A 14,124-nucleotide genomic window follows, 5' to 3' on the forward strand; every position below is an offset into this window, starting at 1 on the left:
ATTTAAACCGCGTGTAGTTGGACGCAGTGTGCTTGTGATTACCGGTAAGATTTCTGCACTCAAGTGACTCAAAAGACTTGTAAATCCCGATCTGTTTAGATAGTGACTTAAAGGACTCTATATTGGAATCTATATTGAATCTGGAAATTCGTGCGCCCTGACGGGTTAAATACGTTTCCCAATTCCCACAATGCACCACTGACTCAGCGGGAAACCAAAATGGCGAGTGTTTTAGGAGGAAAGTAGTCGTTGATATTCTGAAGCCCACAATTTTGAGTAATTCTTTTTTTTTGATACGCCAGACTCGTTTGTCTAGTAGTTTTGGGAGTATTCGAAGTGGTTTTGACTGCGAAAAGTGTCCGAATGAGGTATTTACACTATGTTAAACGAGCTAACTGACAATAGATTCATTCAGATGAAATAACTCATAACAAACCCAACCAAACTGTTCTTGCAGCAGTTTCTTACAACAGCATACTTTATCTTAAATGCACAATACATTTTCCCCCTCATACTGATTGATTACTGCTTGAAATCCGCCGCAATTTATGTTAACCAGCAAGCTAGCTAGCTGTCAATAGTTCACTATCAAGTTATTTTTGAGATGACAAAAGGTGTTGCCCATGGGGAAAGGGCGGAACAAATGCTTACTTAGATAGCGTTTTAGTTTATTTGGTAAGTTAACGTTTATAACATGGAATAAACGCTTTTGGATTTTGTTAATATGATGTCTTGGTAATACAAATGCATATTACAATAAGAATATCTTATTTTATTTTTTTAATTAGAGAGTCAACAGAAGTGGATAACTTGTCTGCTCACTCGGAGGGAAATGATTACCAAGAGCCCCGAACACCCGTGCCCTGTATCGGACTCGGTTACAACGGCATTAAAGACGGTCCAAAGCTCGGAAACAAATTCGAGGAAGGTTTGGACGTCCTAGCAAGATGGTCAGATGGCTTGTTTTACCTGGGGACTATAACAAAGGTAAGTTTAGTGTTATTCTGCGCTATGATGAATGTTTGAACTGCAGATGAAGATCTAACGGTATTGTTAGACTAAGAAGGACCATTTAAAAAAAAAAAAAAAACATCACTACTGCCCATTTAGAAAGTGTAAGTTCCCGTAACATTCCTATATCGCTCTTGCTGGTGTAAGGAACGTCCCCCTTTAACGTTCTCACTACATTCCCAGATAGTGTGTTAGTGGACGTCTTTACAGGGACGTTATTTAGCGGACTTACATTAAGGATGTTCTGGGCATGTTTAGAGGACTATTACTATTATATACACTACAAGATAAATGATTGTGTTGAATAATGTATTAAAAACATTATAAAGTCATTACATATACTGGAATAATCTCTATGGAAAAAAACCCTGTTAGTCAGGAAGGAATCTTAAGCTAAGGTGACCAGATTTCTGAGACAAAATCCGGGGACAATTTCAGTTCAGATTCGTTAACACCTCCAAAACATGTAACGTTTTTGTCTTTGTAAACGGAAAAACGGGGACACTGACTGGGCCCATTTTCATAAAGCAGTTTATCTTACCCTTGTTCTTGTAAATCGCAAGGGTAAGTGTCAAACAAAGAGTATTTATCTTAAAACTAATCACAAAGTGGCTGAAATAAAGAGTAGTAAAGGTAACAACCCTTTGCCAGATAATTAGAACCAATTTTAGTGATAAGAACCTCGTTGACGTCAAGCTTCCTTGCAGTAGCCCTAACCTCTGTGCTTGGCTGATAAGTGACTGGTCTGCACATATGGGTGTCAGGTGTATGTTTTTCCAGCATAGAAAATGTTAAGGCAATTGAGGAAACTAAATGCAGTGTATTCCTATATTCTGTGTAAAAATCAGCTGGAACAATGAAAATACAGATTAGGGCCATACCCTCCATGATCTTTGGAATTGTTTTTTAGGGTATTACGATACCAAAAGTGATTTAAGAAACAAACAAACAAAAAGATTCAAAATGCAATTTCAGTAAAAAAAAATCCAAGCAATGTCAAGGTGAAGGGGGGAGATCTGAATAATCTAAATAATAACAAGTTCTGTGGCACACTTCCAGTTGACATCTTTGTTAATGCAGAATATGTGAAGTTAATGTGGGAAAAAACACATTTCATTAGTGTCTTTTAAGAGACCACCACAAGAACATACGTTTTTTGTTTTAGTTTTTAGGTAATGTAGTCCTACCCTTATTCTAGGCTACATGAAAATCTATGTAGCCTAAGCACATGACTCATATTTTAGCACATTTTTTAACCCCCTGCTTAAAATTGAACTGATGAGACTGTTTTTGCTTCCTCATCTTGGACTTTGAGTATAATGTTATAGTGATAAAATGGACATCTGACAGCCTGGCCCAGGGCTATTTGAAAACGTATGTTGATACAATATAAAACAAAAACGTTCGTTTTCAACCAGGCTGTATCTAAAGCCTACAACACAATTAATGGCAGGGAAGAGTGGTTGCGCGGCTTTTAAACCAACGTTCCCGGAGCCACCCAGCCAGAGATAGCATACCTCATACGGTTTGTGATTAATGTAAGTCCGCACTCCTCAGCTTTCAAGTGGTTTCATTTAATGTCAAGTTGCCAACTACCTCTAAGTAGTAACCCAGACTAGTGAAACTGAAATATCATATTACTGTAGCTAGTATCACTGCTAATGTTAAAAAGTTAACAAAGTTAGTTAGCAAGTCTACAGATGTGACTGACATCTGACCAACAGCTTATCCTTGTATTGGGCCTAGTTGTAATTTAATTAAATCAAACACGTAGGTCCAGCTTTCAAATTGATGTGACCAAGAACACATTTAACCAGGGGTTCTTAATTATATCAATTATCAATCCATCTCAAACTATAATTTTCTAAATGATTTCCATAGCCCATATAGAACCACAGACAGCAATTATTTATTTTATAATGATTTCATCTTCATATCCAATTTGAAATCTCTATCTGTCTGCAATACCGCTCGCGGCCACTACGCAACTTCGGCGCTCTCAGACTTGCCATGCGTACACAGTAATAGGCTAGGTGCACGAAAATGCTCAGTGTGGGCTGTTTGTTTCCTGTTTAGCCAGGTGTATTTGAACCTGCCGCTATTCTGAATGTAATTAGCGTCTAACATGCCACTATTCTGAATGTAATTAGTGTCTAAACGTCCTTCTTTATCGTAACGCTGATTCACTAGGTGCAACACCCAACCAGGTCCGTGTAGACGCTAATTACATTCAGAATAGCGGCAGGTTCAAATACACCTGGCTAAACAGGAAACAAACAGCCCACACTGAGCATTTTCGTGCACCTAGCCTATAGAAAGCACACGCAGCATCTACTGTTTGGGCAAACCTGGATACAGGGCTGTTAACGATGTGTTTTTCGCCTGGAAGTCTCTAGAAATCTGGCACCTTATTCAATTTCAAGTTCAATTTAAGAATCCTCCTGAGAACACTTCAGCTGTGTTCAGAGATATTTTCTGACTATGGTCTTCGAAAGTGAGTAAGAAAACAGTTCGAAAATGAAATTATTATTATTTCACGACGTGGCCCAACATAACTTACAGCGAGATTTGCGCGTATTTCGTGGACTCCATAGCAACAGATGAGAAAGCAATGGACAATCTGAAAGCCTCTGAGGCTTATCAATATAAGCTACCATTTGTAGCGGTGTAGTACTCCACTCTTGCGTTGTGATTTTGATTGGCACCCAGCCGTTTATTCATACACCCTGGCAGGTTTAATGAACACAGAGCAAAGGCGATCACACACAGTATCTTCGGAATGACAGCCTCTCCCAGCCAGGGTAAATGCAGAGGTTTATAATATTGCAATAATGAGAAAACAAAGTACACACGAATTACAACAGATACATCGGGAAACTAATATATCGGAAAACCTCTCTCATAACGTCAGTAGATGCATGAACGCATGGTCAGTGGTCTAGGCTAACCAGCAACGTTGAATAGAAAGCTAACTCTTATACAAATACATCAAACTTCAATATACTACAATATACTACTTAACATGGTAATGAGAGTTGGGTTACATGCCAGGCCCATACACATCAGCTGGGGTAACATCTATGACGACGACTGTTCTATGACTTTGACATCATTCACGTCGCGCGGGTCCGCCCCTCTTTCTCTGAATTACTACACTACCCATAGTGCCTCACTACCCATAGTGCCTACGGCAAACGGACCCATAGTGCCTTCGGCAAACGGTAAAATACAAATATCTCGCAAACTATGAATTCAGAAATCTTCAAAATCAAGGATGCACAGGTTCATGACATGCGTAAGCTACATGCGAAATCTCATAACTAACGTAACTAACGTCAGGGAGATACGCCCTAGACTGACAGACAGACACACAGAGATTTCTGAATTTATAGATAGATGTGTTAAAGTAAAATCAGCTCGGCTTTGTTTGATGGCTTGTGACCATCCATCTTCCACTTGATCACATTCCAGAGGTTTTTAATGGGATTCAGGTCTGGGAATTGGGCTGGGCATGACATGGTGGTCCTTCATCCACACCTTCACTGACCTGGCTGTGTGGCATGGAGCATTGTTCTGCTGGAAAAACTACTCCTCAGAGTTAGAGAACATTGTCAGAGCATAAGGAAGCAAGTTTTTCTTCTAAGGTCATCTGCTCTGATGAATCCAATTTTCGTCGTCTGATGGTTACACGGAGACCTGGAGAGGCCTTCAAGCTACAGTGTCTTGCACCTACTGTGACATTTGGTGGAGGATCGGTGATGATCTGGGGGTGCATCAGCAAGGCTGGAATCGGGAAGATTTGTTTTTGTGAAGGCGCACAAATCAAGCCAGGTACAAAGTTGTCCTGGAAGAAAACTGGTTTCCTTTTGCTTTGACAATGTTCCCCAACTCTGAGGAGAGTTTTTTCCAGAAGGACAATGCTCCATGCCACACAACCAGGTCAGTGAAGGTATGGATAAAGGACCACCAGATCAGGACCCTGTCATGGCCAGCCCAATTCCCAGACCTGAATCCCATTAAAAAACAGTGGAATTTGATCAACAGGAAGATGGAAGGTCACAAGCTATCAAACAAAGCAGAGCTGCTTGAATTTTTGCGCCAGGAGTAGTATAAAGTCACCCAATGGCGAGCATGCCAAGACACATGAAAGCTGTGATTGTGAATCAAGGTTATTCCACCCAATATTGATTTCTGAACTTAAGTTAAAAAACTAGTATTGTGTTGTTTCAAAAATGAATACAAACTTGTTTTCTTTGCATTATTCAAGATCTGAAAACACGGCATCTCTTTTGCTATTTTGACCAATTGTCATTTTTCTGCAAATAAATGCTCTAAACGACAATATTTTTATTTGAAATTTGGTAGGAATGTTTTCAGTAGGAATGTTTTCAACTCGAATTCTGATTGGTTATCACAACTGTCTGTTTCAGTTCATTCAATTTAAATGATTTAAAAGTTCATTGACGTTGACTGATACACTGCCCTCTGGTGGACAAAACATATACAACCTAAATGTTATACCATATAGGTCTTACTGAAGGCATTTAATGGTCAAACTGTTATTAATAAATATTCGAATATATTCGAATATTAATATTAATAAACAGACGAACTTCGAATATGATTTTTAGGCAAAAGTCAAAGCCCTAGTGTGTGTGTGTGTGTGTGTGTGTGTGTGTGTGTGTGTGTGTATATGTATGTATGTATCTATATAATATAATTAAAATAATTCAAAAATGTTCTTTCCTAGATAGATGATCAGAAGCATCGCTGCTTCGTTGTCTTTGAGGATAAGTCGAAATCTTGGATTCTTTGGAAGGATATTCAAACTGGTAAGTTATATTCTATGCTTTATGGTTAAAACTCAGAAGATGCCTAAAAAAACGTCTGGGTACAATGTAATGACTTGTACTGCTCCTCCCTTTAGTGTTAATTAGCGCGCCGTTAAAAGACGGGACAAATCGCCTGCATGTTACTGCCACCATGGGTGATTCGAGGAAGAGAAAACGAAAGTTCAGCGAAGAGGAGATAGATATATTGGTTCGCAAAGTAACAGCGAACATTAACCTTTTACGAGGAAGGAATACACTGCCGCATCCGGCTTTTCAGGACACCAAACGTTAGCTCAATCACTGCCCTTGATTCAATGTGCGCGCGGTTATATTGTTGTTCTGCTGCCGATACTGGGTTGGGTATAGGTGTCATTATCCATGGCTGTTGGGGATACCCGCCATCACCTACAGCGAGATGTAGGTGATGTGTCTGTGCAGAAGCGCCCCTAGTGGTCGCTATAGTGTGATCAAGCTGATACAATAATTGACGTTGTATGTAGCAACACAAATAAAAAACATTTAACCATAAACAGCTGGATTTTCCAGTTAAGCACTAATACTGCCACAAGCACCCGTAATATCAAATGCCAGTGTGCACCAGTTCTCTAGATTTTGTTTACTCGGACCTGGAAGTGCCCACTGCTTTGTTACAGTTTTGACGCCTCCTCACAATAATTGTCCATTTAAACATGCTATCTTTGCCAAAATGTCTTATTTTTTGTAATGGAAAAATTGTTATATATCCAAACAACTAAATGATGACACTGGAGATTATAACTGAGGGATTTATCGTGGTTTATTTTTGTGCTCACATCATAGCAACAAACGTGTCTCCATTTCCCATATCACACAATCTCAAACTTCTCGTATTTTTCACGACCATGACAAATATTTTTTTCCGAAAACATACCTGAATAAGGAAAGCCTCTTTTACTAAACTGTGTGGTTATAATTCGCCACAGTACATTTTATTTCTCATTCTAGGTTTTATGTAAAGTACACAATTGATGCAAAAGTGTACCATTTACAAAAACGGTTGTTCCGCCAATCCAGGCATTAGAACGTGATTGACAACTATTTTATCCAATAGTGCACATTCTCAGGTTTACAATGATACGCCTATTGTCTGTCTTTGAGTAATGTAGAAGCCTGATTGGATCAAGCGTAATCGCTCTGACCATGATTTATGGCCTGTGCGTAATGATGCACGACCATTGCGCGTGATACAGCTGTGACATCAACAACTGCGAAGCGACTCTACCTGTGGCGATTTTCTGTACTACTTGTGTTCGTATTACAACTGCTGAAGACATGAACACGTCAAGAAGTCTTGGAGATCCTGTTCAACAGTGAAGACGAAGACGAAGAAGAAGTTCTAGGGACTAGGGACAAGGATCATTTCTCAGACAGCGCCAGCTTAGATTCTTCGGATGAAGAAGCTTTGAATGAGCGAACATGTAAGTACAATCCTGCATTTGTGGTTGTGAATTATATACAAATACTATGAGCACGCATGTCTGTATCTTTCCACCATAATATTACCATGTATTATCTGAGTAAATAGAGCAGTAAAGGCTGCTCTTAGCTAGTCACGTTAGTTCCGTGAAAGTTGATCATTTTCAGCGCGCGTTAGTTGCTTTATATGGATAAATGATAAACTGTTGCAATTGGTTGTCAATATTAGTAACTCTTCCCGATTATAGAAATATATGATATGTTTATATATATATATATATATATATATATATATATATATATATATAAATGTTTGTATATGTTCCGAGATGTATCGAGTATGTATATGTTCTGAAAAGGCGGAATGTTATTACCTGCCAAAGGCTGCTATTTGTCTCACGTTAGATGGCTGCTCTTACGTTAGCTAAGAAAAGGTGGCTGCATTATTTTCAGCACGCATTGGTTGCTTTATATAAATGTTTTCCTGTTGTAATTGGCTGTAATGATTAGTAATTCTTCTGTGAGTATAGATATATACTGAGAATGTTTATATTCCCCGAAACGGCGGACATTTTCTCATACATCTAGATGCACTCTCAGCACTATTAGCACCTGTTACCTCCTTTGTCTGCTGTGCTCAGCCCTCCCCACATTAGAGTACACTCATTACTTGGTATTATCTGACCCATACACCTAGATATGAACTCTCTTTGGGTTGCTGGCACCTGCATTAGCACCTGTTCAGGCATACCCCAGCTTTCTTTGTCTGCTGTTCTCAGCCCCCCATCACAGAGTACCCTCATCAATTGCAAAATTAACACCTGAAGCAATAGCTGCCATGTTGTCTGAAGTTGTTTAGTTATCCTTACTCAGTAATCTACAGTTTGTTTTGCTGTATTGCTGGGTGGTTTGTGTAACATTTTGCAATATTTGTCTTTTTTCCAGAGATGTCCCTGAAGATGTTGTCCCTTCTGAACGGCCAGGGCCCTCATGCCCCCCTCCAGCGCCAAGGCAGACAAGGGCCAGAAGACGTGTGAAGAAAGCAGTGAAGAGGAAAGCACCCACACCATCGCTGCCTGAAGAAGACCAGCCAGGGCCCTCATGCCCTCCAGCGCCAAGGCAGAAAAGGGCCAGAAGGAGTGTGAGGACGGCAGTCAAGAGGAAAGCACTCACAGCATCGCTGCCTGAAGATGATGTCCCATCAGACCAGCCAGGGCCCTCATGCCCTCCAGCGCCAAGGCAGAAAAGGGCCAGAAGGAGTGTGAAGACAGCAGTCAAAAGGAGTGCACCCACACCATCCCTGCCTCCTTCAAAGAGGAGCACCCCTGCCCCACTGGTGGACAGATGGCATGATGGTGCTGAGGAGGATGTGTGCCCCCCACAGTTTCCATTCTGCCCTAAGAGGACGCCTGGACCGCAGCTGGATTTCCAGAAGTCATACAGCCCCCTCGAAATCTTCAAGCTGTATTTCACACCCTGTGCCATTCAGACTCTGTGCACCAACACCAATGCATACACTGCCCGGGAGCTTGCGCAGGGTACAAAGAGGCGGTGGACAGACGTGACGCCAGATGAGATGTACCGCTACCTGAGCCTTGTGTTGTATCTTGGCGTGGTCAGGGTGACTGCTGCAAGGGACCTGTGGAGGAAGGATCCCGCTTTCAACTTCCCCTTTCCTCCCACTGTCATGCCAGGCTACAGGTATGAGGCCATCACTGCATATCTTCACATGAGTGACCCAGCTGCTGATGAGGTGAATGACCAGCTCCGTGGCCAGCCTGGGTTTGATCTCCTTTTCCGCCTGAAGCCTCTTCAGGAAGACATCCTCACGGCCTGCAGGGCAAACTACCACCCACACAAGAACCTGGCTGTTGATGAGCGCATGGTAGCCACAAAAGCAAGTATCCGGATGAAACGGTACATGAAGGACAAGCCCACAAAATGGGGTTACAAGCTGTTTGTCCTGGCCGACAGCAAGAGTGGCTACACATGTGACTTCAACATATACGAGGGAAAGGCAGAGGATCCGAGTGGCAATGGACTGAGCTTCGATGCAGTTGTGAACTTGATCAAGGTGCCCTATCCAGGGTACCCGCGAGGTCTTAAAAACTTGAAAAAGTCTTAAATTTAGTATTGATAATTTAAGGCCTTGAAAAGGTATTATATTTTGTGAACCGGTCTTAAATTTCGTCAACAGGTCTTAAATTTCGTTCATCAAGTCCACATTTGTTTATTGTTCGTTGTGACAACGAATCTTAGTACACCCAAACGTCGCATCCAAAATACCAGGCAACCTGTATATGACTCTGAACTGGCTGAGATGCTGACACGATATAGGATAAAACTAGCTGCGCTAGCTAGCTAGACAGTTATCTAGGACACTGCCCTGTCAGGGACAGGGTAATGCTAGTTAATAAGCATCTGCTATCACAGGCAACAGTGGAGCGGGGCTTTTGGGTGATTAAAGAAATTGAAACGTCTAACATTTAAGAACACACTGTTGTACAGGGATGCAAGAACAGTTTCAGCGACTCCCGTTTTTTTCACGGCAGTTTGGGTGACTTGATTATAATTTCATCAACACTAATTCTGGATTGACTCCACCAAACATCAAATCAGCAGCGATTATTTCCCAAACCCTCGAAAGCTGTTGCAATTGAGATTTTAACTTACTTTCTGTTTGAAGATAAGGTAGCATAGTGTTGAAGAATGGGTTAGTTGAAATTGGACAACTTTAAATTCATATATGAGATTGAACAACATAAACCCCTATACAGATAAAATAAATGAACAAGGATAGCAAAACCGATTGAAAACGGCAGAAAGGCGTGCATGACAGGACGTCAGATCAGTGACACAGGCAGTTTTTCCCCATTATATGTGAAGGCTGAGATATTCATAACACTTTATTCAGTCTTACTGGTGGTCCTTTTGTAATACCAACAGGTGCACTTCGTTGTTGCTATGTACTGTTCTCACTACGTGTTTAGCATTACATCGCATAACAGCTGTTGCCATTTCCACGAGAGGAACATTTGAATGATGTCAAAGTAAAAGTCCAATACTAAACGGTGTTTGTTTCCATAACAACAATACAAGTAATATACATTTAACAGCCTATTTTGCTACATTTTTGCTACATCTTTTATTTGGCATGTTGGTGAGGTTATTATTTTAGAGGACCATTTCTCAATGGTTTTGTTATTTAATGAATGTTTGTTTATTAATAACTTATTTTTAACAAATAACTCAATTATAATTACAAAGAGGGAAATTCGCAACTCTATCACAACTTCCACTTGCTTCCGCAATTTAATTGCAACAAACACCTCAAAAACACAGCAACTTTAATGGAAAAGCTCCCACTATAATAAGTTGGCTGAACTCATCATACTGGATGAACAGATTGCTGCCAAAAGCGCAGAGCTCCAAAGGCTGTAGGATCTGTTGTATTACAACCGCACACAGGTTCACCCACAGACGTATCCAGACACGCATGCACACACACACATGTACACAAACACACACTCACACGTCCACCCCTCATAGTTATTGTTTTAAATGGTTGTCTTATGATTACATTTTTTTTTTTTTTTTCTTCATAAAATTATGCATATCAGGAAAGGTGCGATGTTGGTCTTAAATTTCATCTAAAGTGGTCTTGAAAAGGTCTTAAAAAGTCTTAAATTTGAGATGAAAAATCCTGGGGGTACCCTGCCTATCTTGGCATGGGGTACCATGTGTATGTGGACAATTTTTACACCAGTGCCAAGCTTTTCAGTCATCTCCACCAGCTGCGCTTTGGGGCCTGTGGGACCATCAGGGAGAACCATGTGGGGTTTCCCCGCACAAAAGAGAACGGCTTGCACAAGAAAGCCAACCGAGGGGAAATGCGCTGGATCCGCGAGGGCTCCTTGCTGTATGTGAAGTGGAAGGACACGCGTGACGTTGCCATGTGTTCCACAATCCACAAGGCATACAGTGGGGAGTCTGCGCAGCGCAGTGTCCGCAACCCTGATAAAAGCTGGTCCAGGAAGGTGTTTCCTGTACCTGACCCTATCAAGGAATATAATCGGTACATGGGGGGGTGGACCTTTCTGATGCCCTCATCAAGTACTTCTCTGTGACCCTGAAGACAAACCCGTGGTATTTGAAGCTGTTTCTGCACTTCTGCTGTTTCTGCACTGTAGATATTGCAGTGGTGAACAGCTACATTATCCACAAGGAGATGGCAGAGGCAAATAATCAAAAGCCCCTCAACCAAAAGAGCTTCAGGTTAGCTCTGTTGGAACAGTTGGCTAAAGTTGGGAGAGAGTCAGAGTCAGAGTCAGAGTCAGAGTCAGAGTCAGAGTCACAGCCACTAGAATGCTACCCAGTACTCATCTGTGCATCCAAGGCAAGGAGAATATGCGTGCTGTGCAAGCTCTGCACTATGTTCAAATGTTGTAATGTGTCTCTGTGCCTTGTCTCAGATAGGATGTGCTACACCAACTGGCATGGTCCCATGAAGCAAAGAAAGCCTGGTTGCCTATTTTAAATTTGTATTTTTTTTACTTTTGTATAATATTTTTAATATTTTTTTTTTTTACATATTTATAAATAGTTCTTGTTTTTGGAGTTTGTATTTTAGGACGCAACTGACATTCATTACAATGTCATAATGTACGTCTATATGCATTTGGATAGGGTTTGGGTATGTTTTGGAGAGGCTAAAGACCTTTATGTATATTCTCTGAAGAAAATGCAATACAATACAAAATATTACACTGAAATTAATTCCTAATGGTTTGCTGAAGTACAGAAGGCAATAAAAAGTTTGAATGCTAGAAAAACTGTGATTTTTGTGTTTTTTGTTTTTTGGAGAGGTCATAAGACACTTGTAACACTTGTACACTTTTGACTATCTGCTTGAAATTTGTTACACACACTGTAAAGATGTTGTTGAATCAGGAAATATAGGTTTTAGATCCCGCTGACATTCAAAACCCTGTTTTATACTGAAGCAAACTTTAATTTACTTTACTTTTGCTGCTCTAAAATGTAAACTTACATGACATAATAAAGCACTTTAACTAATTGCAGCTGATGACCCAAGTGTTTCCTTTAATTTAAGCCATGAATGGTTATTGTGCAATGTGTAGAACAATAGTTATACAAGTTTTAAATGAAACTGTGCAAAATGCGCTGAAATTGTATAAAATACCCTGCTGTGGAGAGGGGTTAAAAGAACCAGATTATAAAGAATATGCTATTAGGTGGCATTGAAGCAGCACAACGGATCAATAGCTATTCGCTAAAGGTATGCTAGCAGCTAAAACTAACGAAATCTCTTGAAATGTGCTGACTTTGACATTATGACAAACTAGTTACTCAATGACTGTCCTTACACTGTCAAACATCAAGCAAGTGCAACATAAGACAAAGCAAGACGGCAAATAAGCTACTTACTAGATCGGCAGAAAGTAAACAAGTCAGGTCGGCGGGCTGCGGCAGGCAAAACTACAGAACGCAGTTATATGCCTATGGACCCTGCTATCCCAATGGCACGGAGGCGATTCTCCATATTAAAAGTCATTGTAGCGCCCCAATTTTTTTTAAGCTGTTATTTTAAGGTTAAACTGCTTATCCTAACCCTAATCTTGAAGTATAATTGTTGCATAATGGGGCTTTAATGCATAAACTGTCTAATATAACAATATAGATGTGTACATGGCGAGATTAATAAATTCTACAAGGGACATGGGTTCACTACAATACATCCCCACTTAAACAAATACATTTACCAAGTAGCCAGGCCTCTCCAAAATCCCCGTTGCTCAATCTTGGATAGATGACACTATTCCGGAAGATAAAATTGTCCTGGACAGATCCAGGTGCAGGCTACCACGTTAGTAATGGTCATGTTGGCATTACATATGACCTGGACATTCATTAAATATGTGTGCTCTCTGTTTTGGTAAATGTGTTCGTGGATTGAAGGTGGGACTGTTTGGATGTGGGTGCAATCAATGGCTCCAATTACGTTCCGAAAGTTTGCAAAAGTCCTGTTTGATGTCTGTAATTTCGGCTATGGTAGTTGGGAAATATATATATTGACCAGTGCGCCATAGCAATCCGTCGAGGACCTGGGTGAATATTTGGCTGAGTGAAGGCTGAGCTATACTAGGCTGATGCTATAACTGTTTGAAATGATCCGGATGCCAATATTTGCAATGTTGCCAGGAGTTTAACAACTGATGGAATAGAATTTGATCGCCGGGTGGAGGGTTCAATGTCGTCTCTGATTCAGTAACTGTAGTATTGCGTTGCTGGTTAACCTGTACCGTCTAATGATTTCTGGTTAGCTTAACTGGAAAAGGGTTATTCGTGTTGAGATAATTCTTTGTCTGTGTCTTTACCTTGTTGTAATAACTGCTGCCATATCAAAAAGTTTTCAGACTCAATCAAAATAGCGCTTCCTGGTTAAGACGTGCTTTTATGAGGCGGATAATTATCCCGCAAATTAGAGACACACTCTCGCCAGGCAGTTTTACTAAACACCACGGAATACATCATCAGGCGCACTTAACGTCTCTCCTCCCATCTCTTTGCGGCACACACACAATTTTCCTTATACCCTCCCAGCAGCGGTAATCTGCGCTTCTACTCAAATGCGCCGCCTTTGAAAATACCGTTTTATGTTTACACCCGCCAATTTACGCCTGAAATGGGCGCAATCCTGTTAGTAAATCAGGCCCTCAGAGTCTCAAATCTGAGTTAGCGACTCAGAGGTTGCTAATCACTTCCTACTTTGTGTTTGATAATTGAAGAAAATCAACAGATGAAT

General features: G+C 40.7%; 1 protein-coding gene across 1 annotated transcript in view; it reads left to right on the forward strand.

The window, feature by feature from the left end:
• The first annotated feature begins 237 nt into the window (after positions 1-237).
• mtf2 (metal response element binding transcription factor 2) overlaps positions 238-14,124 on the forward strand; it is a 44,453-nt gene continuing 30,566 nt past the window's right edge. The window contains exons 1-3 of the mRNA XM_080836398.1: positions 238-368; positions 789-987; positions 5,762-5,843. Coding sequence (XP_080692524.1) covers positions 364-368; positions 789-987; positions 5,762-5,843 — 286 coding nt within the window. The 5' untranslated portion in view covers positions 238-363. The remainder of the gene's footprint in view (positions 369-788; positions 988-5,761; positions 5,844-14,124) is intronic.

The sequence above is a fragment of the Sprattus sprattus genome (genome assembly GCF_963457725.1).
Source record: "Sprattus sprattus genome assembly, chromosome: 4".
NCBI classification, from domain to species: domain Eukaryota; kingdom Metazoa; phylum Chordata; class Actinopteri; order Clupeiformes; family Clupeidae; genus Sprattus; species Sprattus sprattus.